The 27,221-nt window shown below is 42.1% G+C and overlaps 1 protein-coding gene and 1 long non-coding RNA gene across 49 annotated transcripts in view; both read right to left on the bottom strand.

Moving 5' to 3' along the window:
- ANKS1B (ankyrin repeat and sterile alpha motif domain containing 1B) overlaps positions 1-27,221 on the bottom strand; it is a 1,062,966-nt gene that overhangs the window by 70,389 nt on the left and 965,356 nt on the right. For 31 of the 48 annotated variants that reach the window (XR_014804254.1, XR_014804263.1, XR_014804256.1 and 28 more), the window contains 2 exons: positions 12,571-12,678; positions 10,110-10,289 (listed from right to left, as the gene is read on the bottom strand). Coding sequence is in view for 24 of the 48 variants with exons in the window: in XM_084957460.1 (XP_084813586.1) it covers positions 10,110-10,289; positions 12,571-12,678 (288 nt within the window). In the remaining 24 variants the exon portion in view is untranslated. Of the gene's footprint in view, positions 1-6,737; positions 9,686-10,109; positions 10,290-12,570; positions 12,679-27,221 lie in introns of those variants that run through there. The other 17 variants (XR_014804264.1, XR_014804261.1, XR_014804260.1 and 14 more) reach the window with 3 other exon arrangements.
- LOC146403542 (uncharacterized) lies at positions 18,960-24,909 on the bottom strand. Its single transcript, XR_014804305.1, has 2 exons — positions 24,474-24,909; positions 18,960-23,988 (listed from the first exon to the last, which is right to left on the bottom strand). It is a non-coding gene; the product is annotated as an uncharacterized LOC146403542 (long non-coding RNA).

Below are 27,221 nucleotides of genomic sequence, written 5' to 3'. Positions count from 1 at the left end.
GGAGGTGCATAATTTTATCTTGAGTTCAGACCTCTCTCCTGACGCTGGAAATGTTTTCTTAAAGTACAACACACATCTCGCTCCTGTTACCATCACGTATCTCAGGTTACCACGAATACAGTTCAGAAAATATGATGCATTTGCATTCAAATCTAATAACAAGTCTCTCAAGTCTTCCTCCTAAAGGCACACTTCTTTTTTGTTCAATTGGCAGCAACTCTGTAATTCACAATAAAGTCTCTCTCCTTCCTCTCTTTTCCCTTCTTACTGGAGTGTTCCCAAAAAGTGCTGAAATGTCTTCCACTAAAAGCAAACAAACCCCTTCCCTTGACCCAACAGTCTCCCCGGGCTCCTGCTTAACTGCTGTTAAGAAGCAAAACTTCCCAAGAGGTACCTATGCCGTCTCTGTTTTCCCTTTTCCTATCTTCACCTGAGCCTGCTCTACTCAAACTGCTTTTTTCATTTTGCCAAATCCAGCCGTTCATTTTTCTTGACCCTCTGACTCTCGATTGCTCCTTCCATCTCTTAGCCTCCTTTGCAGGTTCCTATGATCTGATCATCTCTTGATCCCTGGAACGTCGGTCCTCAACCTCTTTCTCTCCTCTGGCCAGGAGGCCATCCAGTCCCGACTCCCAAATTTATGTCTCCAGCTCAGACCTTTCCTCTGAACTCCAGACTCAGATATCCAGCTGCCTTCTTAACACCTCTACTTTGATGACTAATGGGCCTCTTAACCTTAAGTTAAATGCCCCAAACCAAGCTCTGATCATCTACCTTCGCTATAGTTTTCCTATTTCACCAGATGGCAGCCCTCTTCTTCCAGCTGGAGATGTCCTCTTACTCACATTTCACCTTCAATCCAGCAGCAAATCCTACTGATTCGACTTCTAATCTCACCCCCCTATTACTACCTGGTCAACGTCACAAACTTTTCTCACTTGGATTCTTCTGTTAGCTTCCAAACTGGTCTCATTGCTCTCATCCTTGCCCCCTTAGTGCTTATTCTCAACACAACAGCCCAAATGATCTGTGTGAAATGAAAGCCAGATCGTGCCACTCTGCTCCATTTATGTCTGGAGAAAATTCAGAGTGCCAATAATGGACTGCAAGGATCTCCATCCTCTGGCACCTGCCCCCGCCGTACCTCTCTGCCCTCTTGCTCTCTTGGTCCCGGCTGGCAAAACACACTCTTGCTTCAAAGCCTCTGCATTTGATTCCCCTTCTCCAGGTGCTGGGGGACCCGCTCCCTCACTTCCTTCATGTTCTACTCCAGTGGCACCTTCTCAGGGAAACCTTCTTCAAGCACCCAGCATATCATAACCAAATTACATCTCTGCTTTCCGCACTGGAAAGGGATTATTCTTTCAAGCACAAATTGAAAATGGGAAAAAAGTCTAGAGCATAAGAGCCTGTCTTCCTGGCGCCCAGATATTCACACAGAGATAATCTACTGGGAACAAGACACGGGTCACAAAGTGACCGTAGGCAGGGGTCCGCTCTGCTGGTTGTTCATGTTTATGGCATAGGGATTGCTACGAACGTGATCTCTTTTCCTTTGTCAGGACCAGCAGTAAACTGGGATTGGGAGGCTGATGGTGGCTCTTGGAAAGGAGCAAGCAGACGACAGCGCCACCCACTCAGTAACACCAATTAGCCTCTGAAAACCTTCCCAGAGTCCGTTGGTGTTGCATAGAGAGTTTAATAAAGAAACTTGTATGAATGGAGCCCTCTGGTCAGATTCTATCAGAGATGAGATTTTCTGCCTTATTCTAGCCCTGAAAAAAAAAAAAAAACCACAAACAGCTTTTCCTCTGTTTCTCCTTTATGTTTGTCATAATTCTTTCACACTTCGGGGGGTTCAGAAATTGACCAGAGAGACTCCAACAAGAAATAGGAAGGGTTCAGAGTGAAAGTTAAAAGACTAATGAAGTCCATTTCTTCTCTTGGATGACAGCGCTTCTAAAATAAAACAAAAACAAACTTGAAGAGAGAACAAAACAGCTTCAAAGGCAAAAGAAAAAAGGGCACTCGACCAAAGGAAGCCGCGGTCAGCAGCCAGCAAGCTCAGCAGCTCCTTGAGAGAGCAGAGACTAAAATGAGATCTGTCAAAGGATGATTGAGTCAGACAAACTCAGTTCGGTCAGGGAACAATGCACCAAACACCTGCATCTGCATCTTGCCTTCTGCAGTGACAGGCCCGTGGCCTCTTCTTCCACGGGCATTAACTGAACCCTGCCTGCAAATCAGAAAATCAGAACCTTTTGTCTGTCCTGAGTTACCCCGAGGCCATGGGCTGGCATCTTATTTCTTCTGTCCTGCCACTGCGGATGGACTGCCTCCTCCTCTCCTCTCAGGTGAGTTTTGCAGCGTGACAACTCTACCTGATTCTCCTCGTCAACTACATACACTGTGCGCTGTGGACGTCTCAAGTTCAGGCTTTCTTCCCACGGATGTTTTTTTGTAAAAGGTTTCAGAGCAACTACATTACTGGTAGGGAATACATGACTACAAAAAGTCACTCCCCGTTATTTCTCCACTTTTTTGAAGAGCAATCTTCTCAAATCTTCATGACCGTGACCTTGCCCCTGTCTCAGGGAAATTCTTGGACAGATCAGTAATCACCTGCTGGAAGTGAAAAGCCAGGCCGACAGTTGTGTTTCCATATGTGACCCATTATTGCTGGCATCAGAATGAGTCAGTTTCGTGAAAGGGGGAGGAAGTAAATACCACATTTGACCTCTCATCACGGACATGACACAAATTCGGATACTACTTGCTGCCTGCCTAAAGTTAGCTTTCCTCTCTCATCTCCTCTCCCCTCCCTGCTTCCCCCCTCCCCCTCCTTCCCTTCCTTATATTCCTCCTTCCCTTCCTTCTATTCCTCCCTCCCTGCCTTTCTTGGCTCCTTCTTGACAGCACATAAAGTAAGCCCTCAGCTGCCAAAATAGGAGAGAACTCTAGCTAGGTGACCTGTTATTCATTTGCAGAGATAATACATAACCAGCATTTCCTAACATGACAGTTGTAGCCCTAAATGACATTACACAATTATTTATGAGATCTCGTCACAGGGAAAAAAGAAGAGCAGAGGAGAAAATGGAACACTGTCTGCACAATGCAAATCTCATTGCACAGCTCCGCGGGTCCGTGGATGTTGACGGGAATGTAAGTCAATTGGGATCATGCTGTTTCTTGCGATACGGGCTAGTTTACGGTGCCGCCTCAAAGCTGGGATGCTCCCATTTCTGACACAAACATTTTCCAGGGCCATTAGCAGAAATATTAATCACTCATTGAGAAAAGCCACAATCAGCTTTTCATCATGACGTACACGGCTGCAAAGAAATTTGATAATGGTTCTTTGGCTGTAAACATCCCTTTAAAATATAAATTATATAGGTTTCTTATAAATCAAGGATATCATTTTAAACTTTAAACCCATTTTTTAACTATCTGCGCAACCCTGCTTCCTGCCTCTGGTAAAAAAGAGGTATTGGACAACAAGGCCATTCACTCAAGAACTGGACTAAAGCTAATGAGAAACATTCCAACATCTAACAAGTGGGAAAAAATAAAAAGCCTGGTGTGCCTCTTTGTGAACATACTGCTCACTGTCAGGCAGCCTAAGGCACCACGAAATATCACAAAGTCAATTCCACTGAAATAGGGTTTTTATATATTGTCAGATTTTTTAATTTATTCAGTTAAAAATAGGATTCTTTCTATTCACTTAAAAAAAAAAAATCTGTGGTCTGCTTTTAATTGGAAATGTCACCTTGGTTAAGTCCCAGCACATGGAGGGGAGGTGGAAACACCACAGCTTCTCCAGCAAAGTGACTGGAAGTGTTTAGGTCTGATGGTATCTGCCAGAACAAACTCCTGGTGATCTAATCTGCCCCACTGATGGACTTGACAGAGGATGAAAGAATTGAGATCTGTAAGATGGGTATCAAAACCTAAAAACGAATCCATCTGAGTGATTCTTCTACTTCTTCCCGCTATTTTTTGGACGGTGGTACAGGATAGGCGGGAACGCTTCAACGTTGCCCATAAGACATGAATCGTGTCGGAATTCCCAACCCCAAAGTTATCAACGGGAGAGCAGCATATATTTTGAGAAGAGGCAATTAATTATCCACATGACTAAAATAAGTGTACAACATATTAGGTTTAAATTCCAAGTACAAAAGCACTCTTTTCCCATTTCTGCTTGGCATGATGCCTTTGGGAATAGACGGCTGACGGTCCAGGGTTCCTGGCTTGAAAACAGGGCACAGATAGCGTCCACGTCCCAAGTTATCTCTGAAGCTGCTGTGTTAGCTTGTCAACTCGACAAGCTGTCGTATCGGGAGAGCCTGATGGAAGAGCTTACTGAGTTTATTCTTAACCTTCTTTTTTAGTTTATATGTTATCTGTCTGTGCTTAAGTATTAGGAGCTGCTCTTTAGACGTCTGTGGAAAAACTGCCCAAGTCCTAGACATACTGAGCTTTTCGGAGCAGTGGCGAGGTGATGAAAATCTAAATTAAAAACCAGCCACTAAATTATGGGCATCTGAAAAACAATCTAATGTAATTCAGTAGTAAAACTTGGTTCGTAGGGGGGAAAATCTCTTTGTAAAATGCTGCTCTTTTCAACACAGTTGTGCCATTTTCTGAAAGCTGATTCTGTAAGTTCCATGGCATGGGAGTGGTGGGTAGAATTTCGAGGAACACCAGGCTTTCTCTCCCAGGGAAAGCACAAAAGAATAAATTACTATTATCTTTCTTCTTTCCCAGAGGTTGGCTGAGGGTTTGCCTCATGGCTTTTGGGAATATCCATGCTTCTCAAGTTAACAATTTTGTGTGCTTTGTATTTCAAATAAGCTTTAAACTTCATTTAAGGAAAAAGCAATCCTTTCTTTCTCATTTAATGTTTTATCTTACCATGTTCCAATAATAACATGTTATTACTGTACGATATTTTTTGCTACATACTTCTGTACCCTGCATTGGCAGAGAACTCTTCCACCTCCCCTCTGCTTTTTCTGGCTTTGGGATCATCACACAGTTCCTTCTTCATGAAAGGTGCTCCTTGGCAGCCTTGATATTTATACAGTTAAAATAATGAGGAAAATTCCAATTCTATTCTCGATGTACATTCAAAGTATGGATACTACTGGAACAAAAGGATGGTGTTTATAGAATGCTGCAACCACCTGACCACTTACCCTTTCTAATGTCTTTGGCATTAAGTGGCCTTACGATGAATCAGGGACTTTGAATTAGGGACTGTTAGAGGATATATCCGAATTCATAGTCAATCATCTCTCTCTCTCTACACACCCACCCACACCCACACCCACACACCCACACACACAGTGATTTACAGTTTAGAATATACTTTCACATAAATTATCTGATATGCACAAACCCAAGAGGCAGGCTTTATCCACCAAAGAAACCAAAGTTCAGAGAAACTGCATGACTTGGTACAGGTCATGCAACCAGAAAGAAACCAAACCAAAACTCCAACTGAGGAAGCTGCTAAGGAAACAGCACCTACTATTTAGAGAGACCCCTGCAGACAACAACCTCTCTGCATATGCAGTGAACCAACCACTTATATGCAAAGCTCTTCCCACACACAGGAGGAGGGCAGAGGTTGTATCAGGACGTGCAGGGAGGGGCTCCAGGTGATTCAGTAATTTCCCACAAAACTACGAGTGATTTTATCCTCATTCTGCTCACAGTGCCTGTGTATGTGTAACCTGTGACGAGCATATGGGAAATTAGTATTTGTTGAACTGTTATTAAGATAGTTACATCATTTTGAAATAGAAGCAGGCCACAGGGCATCAGGGGCCAAAGAAGAACCAAAACAGGGTCAGGCAGACAGCCTGATGTTGTTTCTGCCACATACTAGCTGTGAGGTGAAGCACTCACCCACCTGGCCTCCTTGAGAGCAAAAGGGGCTATTGTGAGGTTTAAATAAGACACCGCACGTGGCATCGCAGGCATGGACTTCTAGGTGGCCCAGTTTCCATTTCTCTTCCTTTAACAATAGCAAAAGAATGAACGTTTACTGAGCTAATACAATGGGTAAAGTGCTTTCAAATAAAGAAGTAATTCATCCAGGCATACTTACGGTATAATACGGTTTGGATCAAATAATACTGTTTGAATCAACTTGCTAGTGACTTAGAAGCAATTTAGACAAAGCCTTTCTAGCGCCTAACGTATCGCCCCTGGCAAAGTCTGATTTGGTTTCTTTCTGGCTGTGCTACCGCAAGTCACATAATTTCTCAGTTTCCCTGTCTTTGAAATGTGGGTAATGTCTGTGTCTAAGGTTTGTGCATCAGGTAAATGCCCCAGGCAATACTGATGTTTTTATTTAGATGAGAGCATTCAAAACACAAGAAATTCCACATTCTGGATTTTTCTCATTAATATTAAGCTCAAGTTTATGCATAGATACGTATTCCTCTTACTGTTTAGGAGGTTTCTTTATTTTGCGAAAATAAAAGTATTATTTCATTTTTTCATAAGTATTTGGTTATGGTTATAAGTTTTACACTGGAAAACCCTTTTCCTCTTTTCATACCTTTGGAGAATCTAGTCCCTAAACTTTATTAAACACTACTCTCCTTTATTATTCATTTTTAAAACAGTTTGATGTCTCCTAAATCCCAAGAAAAATCTCTAAATATTGCGATTAGGCCCCACATTCTGGAAAAATATTTTTCCTTCTTCTGTTATTATTTTTCATATTTTCACTTACTACCTCATCTCCACAGAACTTGGACTTAAAAGCTGATCTGCCATGTGCTACACACACATAAATAGTCGCGTAGGTCTCCTCATTTGTGCTAACATGAGATAACAGATGTGAAAGGACTTTGAAAATTTAAAAGCAAGTGCTCTCTCCATTGAGGTTTTATTATACAAATGTGAATCCAACATTTATCTATTAGGGGTATGGAAAGAGAGGAGCCTTTCAGAACTTCTGAGCTAATAAGTCCATTTTAGAATCACAGGCTAGAAAAGCTCTGTTTTCAGCATGACAGGAAACATATTATTTAGTCGTGTTTACATCGTTACACACTATGGTTTTAAAAAAAATCCTCTTGATTTTATTTCTCACATTCTTATTTAAGACAACCTGATGCCACGATATGGCTTCTATCAGAATAAAACAATAGCTGCACGCTTCAAAATCTTCTGGATTCCAAGACAGGTATTTTAAACTTTGGTTCAAAGTGAAAACACGTAATTAAACGCCAATCTAGTGTTACCTTTAAAAAAAAAAAATCCGCTAACAAACAAATTTAATAGGTGGAATGGACATTATATTTATCTCAATTTAACTCTAAGCATTGGTTTCCCAGGTTAAAGCACTTCCGCACATCTGCTGGGCAAAACTTAAGAAAGCTTCGCTCCTATGAGTTATTGCAGCCTGAAGGTTCCTGGCCTATGGCTAGAATTCCAAATCGCTCTGCTGGGGGCTCAGCTAAACTTGAAGCAGTAGAGGGGTTTCTGAGAACAAGGATTTGTTCTGGTGATTTTCTCATAACTGCATTTTCCCTTCCTGAGGAAGTCAGAAAGCCTGAAGGTGGACTTCTGCCTTTTAGGGGGAAACAGACTGGTTAGGCATACATCAGCTGACCTCTGTTAAGCCCCTCGGGAGAAACCCCTTGGTAAAGAACCTCAGGGGCTGAGTTCCTGGTTGCAAGGAGGTATAGTCAGCTGGTTGCTTACAGGCCTTTTAATTGCCAATTCAAGTCTTTAGGAAGAGGACTGCAATTCAGCTTTCCTGGCTAAGGGCATAACTTTGGGGAAGATGTGGTTTAGAGAAAATATGACAGGTTGTAAAAAAAAAAAAAGTGAATGGATTTCAAAAATTATTACAGCCGACAATCCAAACCAGAAGAATAAGAAAAAAACACATCAATTTGAGTGGCTGAGTGGTGGAGAAGTCACATAAATAAAACTGTTCAACAACAAAATTACTGAGTATTTCATATTTTGACAGGTTGAAGCTTTGAAATGGCGCTCTTTTTAAAAAGGTGCCCATTCACTTCTCCATGATTGTTGGCATTTCTAGACCGGGGAAACAGTCTCAAGACAAATAAAAAACTGCAATTAACACAACGGAAAGAGCTGAGATCCCAGAATCCCTTCTCCTTATTGATTGGATTCCTGTAGTGCCATCTCCTATTTACTCTGCGGCAGAAAGTGCTGTATTGAACAGAGGGATTTTAGAAAGCTGCTAATAAGCTCCCGGTTGCCGAGGGAAGCCTGGGTCTACACCCGTCATTGGATCGTTGGGAGCAGCAGAGCCTCCACAGCCCACGTTGCATCCGCTGCTTACCTCACTCCTCCTTCTGCCTTGGGGTCTTTCTCACTCGGCCAGATAAAAGTTCATTCAATTTTCTCAAGGGCAAGACAATTTCTGAACGGGCTGCATTCTGATTGGAGTGACAAGAAAATGATCTCTAGGCTCTTCAAAAGGTAATACTGTCCCTGGCTTGTGAATCTCACAAAGATCGGAAGGCAACAACTTGCTAGATTACCTCGGAGTGTCCATATGCAGGCGGGAGAGTAATTAATTTCCTCTTTGAAAGAAACTGCACCATGTGGGGAAATTTCATAAACTACACAAGCATCTCAGATAGGTGACTCTGTTCCTGAAGACGGCACAGTCGATCATAGCTGATGCACATTAATGAATAACTCTCCCTTCTCAGGGAGGAAACAGGTTCAGGACAGACCCAGGTTGTATTAATACACAAAGTCTACATGGTTCAAGGTTAAAAAAAACCCGTGTCTCTGAAATGCGTCACTGGAGAAATGTAACCACATATGTGATCCACAAATACTAACAAATAAAAGGAAATATACACATGTCTGGGGAGGGGGGAGCCTTTAGATTCTTTATTTAAAAGAACATCAGTGAAAAAAGTAATAAGGATTAAAAGACAATACCTAACAAGAGAAGGAGGGAAAATTTTTCTTGTCTCTCCTACATTTTCCATCTCCCTTCAATAAAAGGTTCTCCGTAGTCCCAACATTGCTATTCTCTGCACAAAGAACCCTGAGAACAATTCACCATTGAGTGAGCTGAAAAAAGGAGATGCAATATCTCAGACCATCTCTCTCCAGGGCATTTGCAGGCAGAAAAGCCATGGCTTCCAGAACATTCTCTTCACATTTTCCTTTTGTGAGCAGCAGCATAGAATGTTTACCAAAGGCTTTTAAAAACAGAATCTCACCAAACAGTTGAGAAAAATACTTAACAACCAAGGCAAAGCAATTACAGTCAAATTTTCACCTCAAGATTCTCATCTTAGGTGTGGGAGGCAGATCTTAACACATCAGTCTGAACCTAGAATGAGGATGAAGAGAGTTGATTCTGCCAATAGTTGTCAGCGAATCCATATCTTTCAATCTCGGGCGACACTGCAGAGCTCACTGCCCATTGGAATGTACTTTAGAACAGAACCGCTATTTGGTTATGGCTGACTTGAGTTTCTGAGCAGCGATCTGGGGACAGGTGAGACAGGGACATCCAAGCCCAAACATGGAAAGGTCTGACCATGACAGTTCAGTTCCTTGGGTCAGGCAGCAGTATCATTTTCAACTATTCCAGGTGACAATTTGAGATGGGTGCCACTGGTCCCCACTGCATGATTCTATACAAATGCGTAAACTTGGGAGGAAATTAACAACATTACTCGGAGTTAATACTCTCCTCTGACTTCTGCCCTCTCATCCCACCAATGTACATTCTATGATCTCGATTTTTAGGATTTATTTTTCATTATGGTTTGATTCTTACACGGTATTATTCCTTTTAGGGCAAAACCTTTCTGGGTGCAGTGAGATCAGACATAACTTCTTCAGTAACGAAAGGCATAGACAGCAAGGATCGGTGGGCCCATTCCATTCCCTTCCCAGAAAGCTCTGTTTCGGTCTAGTCCAACGGAGCAGGGAATGCGAGCCACGGCATAACACGGTCACATTTCAGTTCGGTTGTGCACCACACACACCCACCATAAGCAGCTTCAAAATTGGAACGCGTGACTTGATACGGGTGAAAGACAGAAACATCACAGAGGCTTCGAACACCTTACCTGGGCCATCTGCCTCTCCAGTTTGGATCGGGGAATATCATCGAAGTAGTTTTCATTTCTTCTCCTCCTTGCATCGCCCTGCATGATAATGTGAGGAACGTCTAGGGAGCCACCAGTGGTGTAAGTGCTTTGGCTAAGTGATGGAGACAACTGAGGAGGAGTGTGATTACCACTGGGTTCCTGAATGGAAATACATCACGAAATAAATACCATGTTCTCGTGGCCGACCTTTGGTTTCAAAATCGTGAACTACCGACAAGACACACTGTGGGGGGCGGGGAATCTTTTCTGAATCATATGCCCAGGAATCCATGGCGTTCCACCGTTTCGTTAATGGCCCGATCTAGTCCGTACTCCCCCCTCCCCCAGCACGTTAGGTGGAAGGTTTACAGAGTAAAGAATCAGACTCTGTTTTCTCAAGCCAGCACCATGGATGATTTCGGGAGAGAGGCAGACCTGTGTCGGGCACCCCTGACACTACCACATATGTTCACGTGGGAAGGAGCCGTGTCGTCACGTGGATAGAGTGGCCTCACCAGGGCAGATACTACGAGGAGAAAGCTAAAATGGGACCCCTCTGGCCTTGATCCTCCAGCGAAGAGCGGCCTGGCCGTCGGGCCGGGGAGAAGACACAGCATGGAAAGCATGTCACAGGCACGGACTGCAGAGCCATGCATGTAACGACAGAGGAGGGACTTCAAGGGCAAAGACGACCCGGGGGAGCTGGTCGAGCAGTGAGATATAAAGGGCTGCAGACAGTTGGGCTCTAGGGTTTGCAAGTAAGAGGAGGGCCGGATCGTGCTGATTCACCAGGCGACTCTCCACGATGTCTGGGACCTCCTCCGATGGATTAAGGTCCTGCCCTTTTTCCCTGGGAAACTCCGTATTTGATCTGTTTGTTGTTTCCCTAAGGCTCTTCCAGGGAGCCAGAAGAACAGGCTCAGAAGAGGAAGGAGGGTGAGTCAGGTAAGAAGCAGAGAATTACTCTTCTAAGGGGTCATTCGGAATGGTTACATTGATGGGGCCTCTACCCTTCTCCTTGTGGTGCAATAAAACGAAGGCATTTCCAGCCTCATTTCCCCCAACTTATTTGGGGCTCCTCCTACTGAGGGAGAAAAATAGGTCCCGTTCCATGTTCACTACTCCCAGAGCCCTCACTAGCCTCCAAATATCCCAGTGTATCCCAACTCCCCAGCCGTCAGTTTTCCTCATGGCTCCCTGCTCGAGCCTATTCTCTTGCATTTCCCGAGATCTTTTCTTCTCCTTTAAATCTCAACTGGCTTCAAAAATCTTAACAGCTCCTCTCCTGCCTGATCCTCCTCTATACTGTCCGTAGCTATGCTGTTGGCTGAAGCTCACTGATAAGAGGCATTCATTCGACTGCGTTTCATCGCATGAACCCTTTTGTGTTCATTTATTATCACGACTCCTTCTGACACTTGCAGAAAGGGAATCAGAGGCAAGCAGGTGCCAGACGAACTAAAGAGAACCGAGTTGGAACGCTTCAAATGGTCATGCAGATGCTAGTGAATTTCTGAAAAGTTCCTGCAGGCCTCATGAACACCAGGGACAGTTGGCTACATCCTCCTGCTGCTGTTTTGCCTGGCAATCTTCTGTCTCTTTCTCTCTCTTCTTTATTTTTTATTTAATATTATTTTTTTTATGCTTTTTAGGTCCACACCCCTGGCATATGGAGGTTTCCAGGCTAGGAGTCTGATCGAAGCTACAGCTGCCGGCCTACACCACAGCAACCCCAGATCCACGCTGCGTCTGTGACCTACACCACAGCTCACAGCAACGCCAGATCTTTAACCCACTGAGCGAGGCCAGGGATCGAATCCGCACCCTCACGGTTCCTAGTCGGATTCGTTTCCGCTGCGCCACGATGGGAACACCCCCTTCTCTTCTTTCTTACCTTCCTTCCCCTTCCACTTTCTTTCTCTTCCTTCTGCAGTTTCTCTCTAAGTTTTCTACCCCATAATTCTAACGTACAGCTGACATAGTTTCTTAAGTTCCAGATTCTCTGTTCTTCATTTTTGAAGTGGGTAAAACTGGGCAATTTTCACTTAAAAAACAGAAGACCCTAAGGTTAATTTTAAATCGATCTTTTACTTAACTGTGGTCCTTGATCGATTTTCTTTCTGTGGGTTTGAGGAGTTGGACAGAAAACTTATTTCCTCTCTCTTGGTGTAGCGGGGAGTGCGGGATGGGGGTGGCGGAGCGGTTCTCTAAAGGCTATGGTTTTTCAGATGTAAATCTAAGTCTCAAAAATAAATATTTACCCAATAAATCTTGTCTTAGAAAACACTATTGAATAGAGGGTTTTTTTTTATACTGATAAGGTGAGCTGCCCGGAAAGCAGCCTATGCTTCCCCATCGGTGCCAGTCACTTTTACTCCACTGCACAAGATCATTTCTGAGGGTAAGAGCGGAGGACAAACCGAGCAGGCTGGGCACTTACCCTGAGGGTGATGGACCGAGGGGGCTTCTGTGGTGGATCGTCGTGCAGCCTGTCCCCCAGAGACGCCAAAATCCGTTTCCTGTGGCCAATCAAATTGATTTTTAAAACCTGAAACGACATAAATTTGGGTTAAAGATTTCATTTGAGAAAAATAATTTTGATCTGTCCTGCAAGACCCAGGAGTGGAAAGAATTTGTGCAGTGTGACCTCTGCACCGGGAGAGATGCAGGGTAAACTCAGTGTGTGTGTGCCCTGCGTGCAGAGAGAGAGGATCAGAGCAGGAGGGGGCAGCAGGAGCAAGAGAAAGCAGGGCGGCGCTGGCCCTAGGGTCCAGCTCCCCAGCACACAGCCACAGGGCCTTTCCAAAGCCTAAGACAGGCCTCAGCCTCAGCAGCCCCTAGTGCCCTCAGAATAAAATCCTGGTCCTGACCCGGCCCCAGGGCCCTACAGGGCTGGCTGCCCTCTGTCCTTCTCCGTGTGCCTGCCTCTCTCCTCTCCCGCCCTCTCTGTTCCTTGAACACTCCGTCTTCTTTCCGGCCTGGGGGCCTCTGCCTCTGGCTGTCCGCCTGCCTGGAATGCTCACCCCAAGATCTTCAAATGACACCTTCTCATTCCCCTGGACGTTGCTTAAGTGTTGTCTCCTCGCAAAGGCCCTTCCCACTTCCTCTCTAAGAGAACCGAGTCCTCGGCTCACTCCACCCTGTGATCTTCTTTGTATCATTCTCTGAAATCGCTTTATTTGTTTGTGTAGCCCTCTCTCATCAGCTTCCGGAGAGCAGGTCCCGAGATATTTTTATCATTATTATTTTTCAAACACCCAAAGCAATGTTTGAAATAACAGGCGCTCAATGAATAGGGAAGAATGAATGTTAATATAGAGCAAAGTAGCAAAGTAGGACTAGAATCAACACAGCCTGGAGTTCCTGTTGTGGCTCTGCTGCTCTGACTCGACCCCCTAGCCCAGGAAATTCCATATGGTGTAGGTGTGGCTGTAAACAAAAAGGAAGGAAGGAAGGAAAGAAAGAAAGAGAGAAAGAAAGAAAGAAAGAAAGAAAGAAAGAAAGAAAGAAAGAAAGAAAGAAAAAGAAAGAATCAACACTGCCTGATCAGAGTGTCCACAAGATAGGCTTTTTTTTTTTTTTAATTGTTTTGTTATTTCCCCAATACAATTTTTTTTTCTACTGTACAGCATGGTTGGTGACCCAGTTACACATACATGTATACATTCCCTTTTCTCCCCTTATCACGCGCCATCATAAGTGACTTGACATAGGTCTCAGTGCTACACAGCAGGCACGGGCTTTTTGAGTCTGACAGTGCTGCAAACCGCACAATGTAGAAGAGATGACAAAGGAAACCAAGCCTTGCAGAGAGGCCCTGTCCCCAGCCCTCCCCAGAGCTTTATGCTTCTCTCTTTCATTCATTCCAACGTTCCCAACCAGACGGAAGTTCAGAGTGGTTAAGCAGCCTACCCAAGAGCCTGCATGTGGTGGCTCTGGGATTTGAATACGGTTTGCCTGATTCCAAAATTTGTTTTCTTCCAAGCACACAGCAAGTTTAGGCATATTTCCAAATATTACTGACTTTTTCAAACAACAAATTATAAACGCACTCATAAGAAATATGCTTACCTCTTTCTTGTACACATGTAGTGCCAGGATGGAACAGCTCTTGTTGGGTAACTAGTTCCCAAAGTATATGACCCATCATGAAAATGATTTTTAAAAAATTTCCCTCTTTTCAAGTTTTAGGGGGTTGAGGTGGGCATTTCTTTGGCACTTATTCTGTGCCATCTTTAAGTTTTATTTGTCTATTTGTCAGTTAGCCTATTGGCCTTTCTGCCTAGACTGATTTCAATTTTACATTTTTAATTTAAAAAGATTTTTTTTTAATTTTGTAAACTTTCTTTTTGGCGACTTAAAACATTTTTAAAAAAATGTATTTATTGTTGGCCGCCTCTGATGCATGTGGAAGTTCCCGGGCCAGGGATTGAACCTGAGCCACAGCAGTAACCTGAGCCACAGCTGTGACAATGCTGAGTCCTTAACTGCTAGGCCACCAGAGAACTCCTGATTTTGATTTTAAAGTAGCATGATGCTCTATTCCTTTTATTCTCTCTCTGACCCACGTCTGCTAAGTACGAGACAGTAAATGTTAACCTAGGTGTGCCTCCATGCACCACGTCCCTCTGATTTTATGAACCTTCCCCTTGCCAAGCTGACGAATCCTCATCTTTGCAGGCTGTTTTTCTTTTTTCTTTTTAGAGCTGCACCTGTGGCATATGGAAGTTCCCAGGCTAGGGGTTGAATCAGAGCTGCAGGTGCTAGCTTACACCACAGCCACAGCAACACTGGATCCGAGCAGCATCTTCAAACTGTGCTGCAGCTTGTGGCAACGCCGGATCCTTAATCCACTGAGTGAGGCCAGGGATCGAACCTACATCCTCATGGATACTAGTCAGATTCTTAACCTGCTGAGCCACAACACATACCCTGTGGGCTGTTTTCATAAAGCAGCTCCTCTTTCCCACTGGTCATTTCAGTCCACTCCCTCTGTCACTTCTCTTCCCCTGCTTCAGGTCTGCTGAACAAATTACTTACAATATTCCAGGTATAAGTGAACCATAGCCTTATATTTTAGTTGGATATTATTTCCTGCTTTAAATGTCCCCTTTAAAAACTCCTGATTTCTGGCTGGCCTTTTAGCTGCAGTAGGAACAAGTAGGCAAAAATATACACTGACTGTAAAACCTCTTAATTTTGTGATAGCTGATAGTTCAAAGCCCTTTAATCTTGGAAGGATAGTTTGAATGATTTCTCCCTACACTTCTTATCTTGCAGTTTTCCATGCTGAAGCCCATCTGCTCTCCTCTGCCCACTCCTGTAACCCTGTGTTATCTTTCTGCATTCCTATTAGCCAGCTTGGCATTTCATTACCTGGAAGAGCTTAGCAGTTTTTGCAAATCTGGAATTTCACCATATACTCCTTCTTTCAGATGATTTATAAATATGCTAAATAAGCGTGGCGCCAGGGCTGATTATTTGCAGGCAACATTGTCCATATGATCCAGAGAAATGCCCTTATATTCTTGCATTGTTTTTTTTTTTAAAACATCAAGATAAAAAAATCCATTTCAGAAAAATACAACATTAACCTTTCAAGTGTATTTGCAAGTCTAAAACACCACCACATTTTCTTATTCTCTTTTATTCTTATTCTCAATTACTTTGCCACAGTTTCCACTAGGTACAAATTCCTCTCATAAAATCCCCACTGCCTTCCTCGCAGTAGCAATTGGACTCGATGGTGATTCAGTACCTGTGGCCCCTGCATCTGCTAAGAAATGTTTTTATAGCAATAATGACATTCAAAATTATTTTGACAAATAACTGATAACAACTAGCAAATAACTGTGATAAAATTGAGTTGGGGTTTGCTACTTTTGGTTTAGTCTCTACAACTCAAATTCAGGGCAAGTTACCTGACTCCTCTGATCCCAGTTTTTTCACCTATAAAGTGAGGAAGTTAACGCCAATCTCCAGCATTGTTGGGAAGATGAAGCGTGAAGCTGTGAGAATTATCAGCACAGTGTCAGGCACACAGAAAATGCGACCTTCACGATGTGCTTGTTTCAGTTTATGGTCGCTCAGGATGCTCGGAAATCTGACTCCGGAAAACAGAGACTTGGTCATTAGCATAAAGTTAATCAGGTCCAACAAATACGCTGGTGCCTTGCATGAAGAGAGGTGGTTGGCCTTGGAAAAGCCATCACTGAAGTCACATGTAGGAAGGAGTCTGGTTCCTAGCTGCTAGTTTAACGCCAGACTTAGTCTAAAAGAACGTATCCTCTTTTTTCATCCCACCATTAAATCTGCAAGTAGGAGGTAAGCTGAGGCAGCTCTCCACACTGGAACCATTGCTTCTCCTCCAGAGAAGTACCCAAAAGAGGGAGATAAGGAGACAGATGATAGAATGAACAAGTTAACACAGGGTGATGAGTAACATCAAGAATACCTGGGTCACTCTCCTTTGTTATAAATGATCCCATGTCACAGAAGATACTGATGGTTACATTTATTGACCACTTGCCTGGTTCTAGTCATGTCAGACACTGTGCCAAGTGCCTTATTCACGTGTAAAATGCAAATCCTGAGCCTTGGAGATACTGAGTCGTGTGTTGAAGGTCTCACTGCTGATAGCTGTCATGGCTGGGGTCTGCACCTGATTCCTGACCTGCTCTCTACTCTCACCACGCCCTTCCTTCCTGCTGTCAACCTCTGCATCATCTGGCCTTAGCTACACGCTCAGTCACACGTGATAATGCTTCTGAAGATGCTGCTTTTTATTTCCAGTTATCATGTTCCAAACATTTATATTGGGCCATGATCGTCTGAAAACATTACAATAACACAGCTTCCGTTTTGGACAAGGTTAATGGCAGGGTTTGAGCTTCAGGGTACCTTGCAGAATTCTTTGTAAAATGCATTTATACACAAAAGAAGTCTTCATCAACCTAAGATTCAATCCAAGTTGGCTAATATTAGAGTGTAGGGAGGGTGACATTTGCCTTCAAAACTCTGAAGCTGACAGTAAGAAATCTAATTGATAAGACAATAAGAGACAGAATAGTCCAAAGATAGACAGAATTATGGAAAAGTTAAGTCCAAAGGCAGTTGAGTGGGCTTGAATGAGAACAGGTTAACATCTGACCATTGTTGTAAGCAGATAGGAAAGCAGTGAAATCCTACCGCCCCAGTCACCATAACTCATCACCAGTCAGTAATAAACCTTCCGTTTTCAAAGAGCCAGAGCAATGGTTACAGTGGTGGAAAAGAATTCTGCATGGTTTTCACCACTGCTTGAGTGAAAAGTTAACTGCATATAAAAGGAAGGAGCTCACTGGAGTAAAAGATAAAGGACTGGTAACATACTGGGTATTTAGTTATTCCAAGACATTGAGCCATTTCTGCTCAACTCAAAAAACAAAATGGCATTTCTGCCAAAATTATTTGGTGGATTTAAAGCAGAAGCCCAGAGAAAGTGGGCACAAATAACTACACAGCCAAAGCATTAACTAAGAAAACACTATTATACACATAAGGACAAGAATGTGGTTCCAACTGCTGAGTTCCAATAGGTAAGAAATTAAAGTTACTACATGCGTTTTTAATGGCTTTTATTACAACCATCATGAGAAACATGGGTCAAAGGGAAAGATGTTGTTGAAACAACAGAGCCTGCTACATATTGGTATCCATTCATCAGAGTAGTAGCTGCTTCTAGGAATCGTCTCCAGTATAAACTAAAGAGGACAACCTCAGAAACCCCTTCACATACCCTGGCAATAGGAGAATAACTGTGCTGAGCGACAATGCTATAATATTATGTCACTGTCATTTATGTTTCTGCGTTTCTCTCTGGGAACTCTGCTAGACAATATCATGACATTATCTTCACGCTGAATAGCTCACATCAGAATATATGTCATAGCAAACTGGAAGTCAGGGACTCAGACTGCTTTTTTTTTTCTTTTTAAATGTAATGTGATATAAATTAAATATGTTAAGTTTAACGTGATATTTAAACATGCTTTGTCTCTTTTTCTGCTTTTTAAAAATTAAACAATGTTTTGATTATAACAACAATACTCCTTTCCCAGTACAGAGACTGGAAGTACAGGAAGTACAAATAAGAGAACAAGTTCTCCTTGGCTATTGGCATGTAGGTATATTTCCCTTCATTTTGTACCCATGATTATGTTTTGGGGTGGCTATTATGTAAGCACGATTTTCACCTTAATTTTTTCACTCAGTATTAAACTGTAAGAACTTTCCTACATATTCAGCTCTCAGCAGACCTTCAAAGTAACTCCATATTCCCATAGTATTGCCTTTGAGAAGTATGTCATAATTCATTAAGCGTTCTCCTTACCATTGGAAATTTAGTTTGTGCTCCTTTTCTGGCTAGCAAACATTTCACGTGCTTTTAAAAGATGCTATCGTCCTACAACGTCCATATTCGTTGCCATGTTTGTTTGTGTAGACACAATATGAAAAACACCCAAGAAAGCGGCAGGAATGCACGTGAGTCATGAAGAAGAATCACATAGCAACAGTCTGTCTCCGTGTTCCGCGTGAAATCTTAATCCATTTACTGCCGGCTGGACCAAGCTCTCCAGGGAAAATCCCAAACCCACATAATGTTCCTCAGTGTCACATTCTGCATTTGTTATATTTTGGAGTTTAGATTTAGCTGACAGACGTGAAACAACACATGTAGCTGGAATCCTCCAGAGATTACACATGCGGCAGAGCTGAGCACATGGGTGACTCTGGTAATCTCCATGGGACTGCATCCTTTGTATTTCTGGGTTTTTTTCTAGGGAGGGATTTTTATTTTACTTTTACTTCAATGGTATTTTGGACGAAACAGCTCCATCCTGCATGTAGAATCCCCCTTCCATATTGAAAGGGTAGATTATTTCCTCTTTTCTTTTTCTAGATATTTGCCAAACTAAGGACAGCAGCTCCCATGCAAGTCTAGAGAGCTCATCTGGCTTCAGAGTGGCCTCTTCTAACAAAACTGTAAGTGTTCTGAATGCCCAGAATGGAGGCTGAGATGAAAGTTTATCAGCTCTGTTCTCCTTTTCAGAACTAAAATTGCAAATTAAATGCAAAAGATTTCCCCATTCCCTGGTAATAATTTCTAAACACTTTCCGCTTGAGAGCATCAAGGCAAAAGTGCCTGTGTGTCATTTAATTTCAACTCCCACAATTCCAGAAATCCTCGGGTGAACTTGCATTTGATTTTTGACTCTGACATTTTCTCTCTCATTCTTTGGGCTGTAATAATCCACGTCTGGAATGCCATGGTGGCTAGAAGGACCTCTGGAACAGATAGTCATGACACTTTGTTCTTGCCCTGACTCTTCTAGCTAAGTGATCTTCACCATCTTTGAGTTGTGATTTAAGGGCCAATGATAATCTTATTCAACAAACATTTATTGGATGTCTTTCACATATAATCACCATGTTATGCAATTTATGAGCAATAGAGAAGAAAAAATATTCAGTCCTTTAAGACTCTCAATCCAGTAGGTGGGAAAATATTGTTTAAAATGTGGGTATGTATATATTCCAGCAAATGATGTATGTATCCATCCATCCATCCATCCATCCATCCATCCATCCATCTATCTAAATATATATGTCTACACAGCCTTTCAAGACTTAAAGGGATTTCTATGGACTGAATGAGAATGGTTAGGAAACTGTTCTGGCAATTATAAAGTACTGAATTAGGGCATTATTTCACTTTAAAATATAACAGAAACTTAAAACTTTCTTACCTTATTCTTGAATAACCCTATCAGTAACATTTTGAATATGATTTTTGTTACTTAAATGTGCTATTATGGATATCTCCGGGTAGATTTTAGATGAAGAACCACGCTTTTCACCTCTCCAGCCCTCTCTCCTATTAATCTAAAATGTCTTTAACTTCAGCTGGACAAATATCTTCCATGTCTCCAAGTCTCCATGTCTCTTTTGCCCAAATATATAAACCTCTGCATTCTCTAGAATGTCCTTCCTCCTTATCATTAGAATATTGCAATGATGAAATTAAGATCCACCTAAAGCCCTCCTTGCTCACTTCTCTTGTTGAACTTCTCTAGTATTTATGGGCTGCCCTGTGCTACTGACACTTAATACACAGGGGTGTGTATTGCTAGCTCTTTTGTTATGTGTATGTGTCTCACTTGTTCAACTAGACTGTAAACTCTGGGAGGTCACATACAGTGTCATGCATTCTAGGGTCCCTCATGGCATCTAGCACACAAGTACCCCTTAATGGGGTATCCCCCAAATCTCAAATCAGATCCCTTTTGCAATGGACAACAGATGAAGTAGAGGAGATATCTCTTAAAGTCAAAGAGGAGAAGAAAGGAACAGCTATATCCTATTTCTTTCCCTTTGTACTCTCAATAGTTTCTCATTCGTTCTGAGTTTTAGCACCTAATTCCTTTACACAGTTTTGCCAAGGATGATGCAAAACTCCCTTACAGCCCACCATCTATAACTTCTTTCCTATACCTTTAACACTTCATCTAAAAAAACCAAAAACCTATGACTAGATTTTCCAAATTTTCTTTTCCTTCTGCTATTACTTTTCAGAGCAACTGTTGCTGAACAATCAGCAAATAACAGCTTGTATGACAGATGCCATCAAAATACAATGGTGTTCGAAACTGAAGAGGATACAAATAAATGGAAAGACATCCTATGTTCATGGATCAGAAGAATTAATATTGTTAAAATGGCCATGCTACCCAAAGCCATCTACATATTTAATGTAATCCCTATAAAAATACCCATGACATTTTTCACAGAACTATAACAAATAATCCTAAAATTTGTCCATAGAGAAGACCCAGAATTGCCAATGAGATCCTGAGAAAAAAGAACAAATCTGAAAGTATCACACTCCCTGACTTGATACTATACCACAATGCTATAGTAATCAAAAGAGTAAGGTACTGGCACAAAAAAAGACTCAGATCAATGGAACAGAACAGAGAGCCTAGAAATAAACCCATGAACATATGGTCAATTAATCTACTACATAGGAGTCATGAATATACAATAAGGAAAAGATAGTCTCTTTAATAAGTGGTGTCAGGAAAACTACAGGTAAAAGAATGAAATTAGAACATTTTACACTATATACAGAAATATTCTCAAATGGATTTATTTTATAAAAAGATCTAAGTATAAGATCTGATACCATAAGACACCTAGAAGAAAACAGGCTGTATATTTTCTGACATAGATGTTAATATTTTTTGGATCTGTCATCTTAGGAAAGGCAAGTAAAAACAAAATAAAAAAATGAGACCTAATCAAACTTAAAAGCTTTCATGCAGAGAAGAAAACCATCAACAAAACAAAAAGACAACCTACTGAATGGGAGAAAATATTTGCAAATTATATTTGTGATAAGGGGTTAATATTCAAAATATACAAAGAACTCATACAACTCAATACATTAAAAAAAAAAAACCCTGATTTTAAAAATAGGCAAAGGACCTGAATAGGCATTTCCACAAAGAAGACATGCAGCTGGCCTACAGGCAATGAAAAAATGCTCAACGTCATTAATTACTGAGGAAATGCCAATCAAAATCATAATGTGTTAAAATGGTGTTTGTTAGTAAAAAAGACAAGAAATAACAAATGTTGGTGAGAATGTGAAGAGAAGGCAACCCTAGAATACTATTGGTGGGAATGTAAATTGATACAGCCATTATGGAAAACAGTATCTAGGTTCCTCAAAAAATTAAAAATAGAACTACCACATTATCTAGCAATTCCACTCCTGGGTATATAGCTGAAGAAAATGAAAACACTAATTCGGAAAGATATATGCACTCCAGTGTTTGTAGCAGCATTATTTACAATAGTCAAGATATAGAAGCAACTTAAATGCCCACCAACAGATAAATGGATAAAGAAGGTAAGATGTGGTACAAATATATAGAACAGAATATTATTCATAAAAAGAACACAGTTTTGCCATTTGCAACAATATGAATGAACCTGGAGGGTATTATGCTTCGTGAAATAAGCTACGCAGAGAAAGACAAGTGCTATACATTTTCGCTTTTACAAGGAATCCAAAAAATAAAACACTGAATATAACAAAATAGAAACAGACTCATAGATGCAGAGAACAAACTAGCGTCTACCAAAATGGAGAAGGTGGGGGGCGGGGAGGCAAGACAGGTGAAGGGGAATAAGAGGGACTAACTACAAGCTATAAAATCAGTAAGTTACAGGGATGTAATGCACAGCCCAGGGAATACAGCCAATAGTTTATAATGACTTTATGTGGAGCATAATCCACAATATCTAATCGCTATGTTGTACACCTGAAACGAATGTAATATTGGAAGTCAGCTACACTTTAGTGTAAAACAAAAGCAAAAACAAAACCACAACTGTGTTAACCCATGGCAAGGAAAAGAGGTTCCAAGTTATCTTGCTCCAGAGAGAGCAAGGGACAGTGAGAGAGAGTGAGAGGCAGATGGGGTGGGGTGGGGGGGATAAGGTATGTGTGTTTTCTGAATACAGTCTGTCTTAATATACAGGAACTACTAATTATGAGGCAATGAGATAACTTTTGCATAGAAAGAGAGACCTTAATGGTATAATTACCTCTGAGCATTTTAAGAGTTCTGGAGGTAGGTAGCAAGCCTTCTTTTGTAATCAATGAGAATCTTAGGTTTATTTGTAAAGCTCTCTGAATTACCTCTTGATGAAAGTACTAATTTTCTGATTAAATTTTCACATAAACATTGCTCTGGAAGATTTTTTTAAAAAAATACAAACCCACCAACCAATCCATTCCTACCTAATTTCCCTGTAAGTTACGCGTAAGTACAGCTTGCTGCAAATTGGGTTTTCGCTGGAGAAATTTGGTTTGCATTGCTCAATAACCCAATTGTTGGAATTACTGAAGGAAAAATTTGTTATAAAAGCAAATGGGAACTACGTGCTATACCCCATGTCTCAAGTTATTCTTGAGACGTGATGAAGGGCTAATAGGATTTGAAAACTGCAAATCTCTTTGCAGAATTATTAACACATAAAAATGCTCTGCATCTTAAGAAGCAGAGAGACCACAATTTTGCTTATATTTTGCTAACCATGCAGGATATTTATGGCTACTGAGGGGATTTTTCAACTTATTTTCTTTCAGTTTCAGAGATCATAGAACTTATGGTCTATTATACTGTATGCCCAATGGGCTTGTTATTGTAAACGAAATTATGTTTAACAAAATTCATTATTAACACACATCCATATATTATAAATTAAACTGAAATATGAAAATACATGAACATACACATATTTGTAGAGGAGCTTTAAGGCAGATTGAATATCAAGAGACAATCATAGGTACGTGAGGTCCTGGTTACTCAATTTTTGGATTATAAATGGTCTCCTTTTCTGTTCTTTTTTTGCCTCCTTCTAGCTGTTTAGCTACTTTAATGGCACACGACACCCTCCATCAGAGGGCAGAATAGTGGAAGGGGTGATGAATTCAAACCAGTCAATTCTTTTTCTTGTCAGCAGCTCTGATAAAAGAATTTGGTGTGGGAGGAGGCATAAATCTAAAACTAGCTAAAATTAAGGTTTAAAAAGTGCTTGCATGGATTTCACTTAGCCTAGTTAGCTACTACTGCACTTTAGAACTGGGTGTTCACTGTATTTCAGCACCTGTATGAAGGGAAAGAGGATGTTAGGGGTTAAAAAAAAGTGTTTCTGGAGCTCCTGTGGTGGCTCCGGAGAAATGATCTGGGCCAGTATCCGTGAGGATGTGGCTTCGATCTCTGGCCTTGCTCAGTGGGTTAAGGATCTGGCATTGCCGTGAGCTGTGGTGTAGGTTGCAGATACAGCTCAGATCCCACCTTGCTGTGGCTGTGGTGTAGGCCAGCCACTGTAGCTCCGATGTGACCCCTAGTCAGGAACTTCCGAATGTAGCAGGTGAGGCCCTAAAAAGAAAAAAAAAAAAAAAAAAGGAAAAAAAAAAAAAAAAGGTACTTCTAAGGAAAGCAGATGTCATTGTTAGTCTCAAGGACAGGCTCAAGACGAGAAAGCAGGATGGTAGTGAGGGAGTTTTTTTTTTTTTGCTTTTTAGGGCTGCACCTGTGGCATATGGAAGTTCCCAGGCTAGAGGTTGAACTGGAGCTCCAGCTGCTGGCCTACACCACAGCCACAGCAAGGCAGGATCTGAGCTGTGTCTGCAACCTACACCACAGCTCACAGCAATGCCAGATCCTTAACCCACTGAGCAAGGCCAGGGATCGAACCTGCATCCTCATGGATACTGGTCAAGTTCACGACTGCTGAGCCACAATGGGAACACTGAGAGATTTTTTTAATAATCTTTTCCTTCCATTGTTTCCCCCCACCCCCACTGGCTATCTCCTTATCACCTTCATCTCCTGAAGAATCACACAACAGAATAAAACTGGAGTCACTGTATACTCAGCAGAATGGCTAACATATGAAAGACTGGCAACGCCAAGTGGTGGCGAGGATGCAGAGAAACCGGACCCTTCATATTGCCAGTGGGAATGCAAAATGGTACCTCTGTGTTTTGGAGAACTACCAATATCTCACACGATGACTCAGTTTCTTCCCACACAATGCATCGAGTCCACTCCTAGGAAGCAACCCAGGAGATAGAAACATATATCCATACAAAGATTTGTAAATGAATGTTTAGACAGCATTATTCATAACAGCTGAAAACCAGAAGCAATCCAGATGCTCCATCAACTGGCAAATAGTCGTGTAAAATCTAGTGTATTCATGCAAAGGAATAAATAATAAAAAGAAATAAAAGAGAACAGTATACAGATACATGCTATAGCACTGATGAATGTCAAAAACATTAAGCCAAGTGAGAAAAGCCAGACACACATGCTTACATGTTGTATGATTCACCACCTTTTTTAAATGTTTTGGTCTTTTGGAGTTCCCGTAGTGGCGCAGTGGTTAACGAATCCGACTAGGAACCATGAGGTTGCGGGTTCGGTCCCTGCCCTTGCTCAGTGGGTTAAGGATCCGGCGTTGCCGTGAGCTGTGGTGTAGGTTGCAGATGCGGCTCGGATCCCGCGTTGCTGTGGCTCTGGTATAGGCCAGTGGCTGCAGCTCCGATTCGACCCCTAGCCTGGGAACCTCCATATGCCGTGGGAGCGGCCCAAGGAAATAGCAAAAAAAGACAAAAAAAAAAAAATTTTTTTTTGGTCTTCTGTCTTTTTAGGGCTGCACTGGTGGCATATGGAGGTTCCCAGGCTAGGGGTCTAATTGGAGCTACCGCTGCCGGCCTACACCACAGCTCATGGCAATGCTGGATCCTTAACCCACTGAGCGAGGCCAGGGATCGAACCTGAAGCCTCATGCATGCTAGTCACGTTTGTTAATCACTGAGCCATGACAGGAACTTCTGATTCACTGTTTTTGATGTTTCTGGAAAATACAGAACTACATTTAGAGAAAGCAGATCAGTGACGGACTGCAATGGCCACGAGGGAGTTTGTCCTAAACCCGAATTGCACTGATGGGTGAACAACTGTGTACATTTACTAAAACTCACTGAACTGTATACTTAAAATGGGTAATTTTTATGATTCATAATTATATTGCAATAAAACTGTTTAAAAAATGAATGATGCCGGGAGAAAGCCTTACGTGTCCGGTATTCAGCAAGCATAGCATAAACAGGCCATTACTGAAGGGTCTAATTCAGGATGCTCCAGAGGGAAGCCACTGCCCTCCAGGAATGTACCATTCTGCACTTGGACGAAAGGATATGCAACATGTGACCTGCAGGGTGCCCAGGATATTTCAAGGAAAACGTGATCTAGAGGGCAGCTTTGCCCTAGGTACCGAGGACTGTTTAGCTATAGGCCAGTGGGTGAGTAGGATGTTTTCTGTTACTTGTGGACAGGAAATTAGGACCTATGACTTCCGATATGTATATTTCAAGAGTCTTAATTCTCCCAGCCATAACACTTTGGTAAAAATGTTTATGCTTTTTAAACGCTTGCGGCAAATGGTTTGTGAATGTTTGGAGAGAGTGCAGCGCTTGTGAGGAGCCAACATGGGTTTTGAAGGGGAAGCAGGTGGTGGTAATGAGATTCCCTCGCGCACTAGGAAATAAGGCTGCATTCTAAGCACCAAATTAATCACACCATCAGAATGAATGGAGACAGAATGACTTTCTGGCCCAGAAAGTGCCAATGGAATAGACAAGCAATTTGGCTATTTTGTTTAATTAGAGATACTGAAATCCGGCCGAACAAAGAAGGTATGTGTCAGGGCACAGAAGCAAGGGTAGAGGGCAGATTCAAGCAGCAAAACAATGGATAAAACACAATTAGGAAGCTGCGCCTTGGCAGTGCTGACAGAGCTCGAATCTGGAGGAAGGAAGCCCCTGGATCACTTAGTATTCGCTGCCACTGGGCAGAGGCTATTTTGTTAGGTGTTGTATTCATCCAGGCGAGAGATCCCTCAAAATTCCCTTTCCTCCAATACGGCATGCACCGGGAAGCAATCACAGAATCAGTTTTCTCAGTCCCCAAGATATCAGGAAGGGGCATGTGGAAGATGAGGGGTGGGAAGCCTTTGATCAGTGAGGGGAGCCTTCCCACCACACACTCACAGGCTGCAAATCTTGTTGATATGCTGCTCTCAGGTTAATTAAATCCACACCACCAAGATTCTATCAGAACCTAGTGACTGAGAGCCAGGGCTCGGTGTTAGGGCGACCTGGCTGTAAGCCTTGATTCTAGCATTTACTATATATGGCTTTGGGTCAATTATTTAACATCACTTAGCTTCACTTAACTCATCCAAAATAATGGGGTTAAAAAATACTACTTACCTCTCAGGGTCAGCATTAAATGAGATGTGAAAAGCCTCTAGCCCGGTACCTGGCACAGAATGAATCTCAATAAATGGTAACTTCATTCAGTGTGTGATTTAACCCAGTTTCTGAACCAGAAGGGCTGAGCCCAGCCCTGGAACTTGGGCAGCTCATCAATGTCATGTCACAACTGGAAGCACGCAGCAACTGGCCAG

The sequence above is a fragment of the Sus scrofa genome, chromosome 5, assembly GCF_054392235.1.
Source record: "Sus scrofa isolate SSC_HxYL_T2T_F1_AM1 chromosome 5, Sscrofa_HxYL_maternal_Yorkshire_Landrace_v2.0, whole genome shotgun sequence".
NCBI classification, from domain to species: Eukaryota; Metazoa; Chordata; class Mammalia; order Artiodactyla; family Suidae; genus Sus; species Sus scrofa.
The sequence above is the reverse complement of the archived record's forward strand: the minus strand, read 5'-3'. Positions and strand labels throughout refer to the sequence as shown.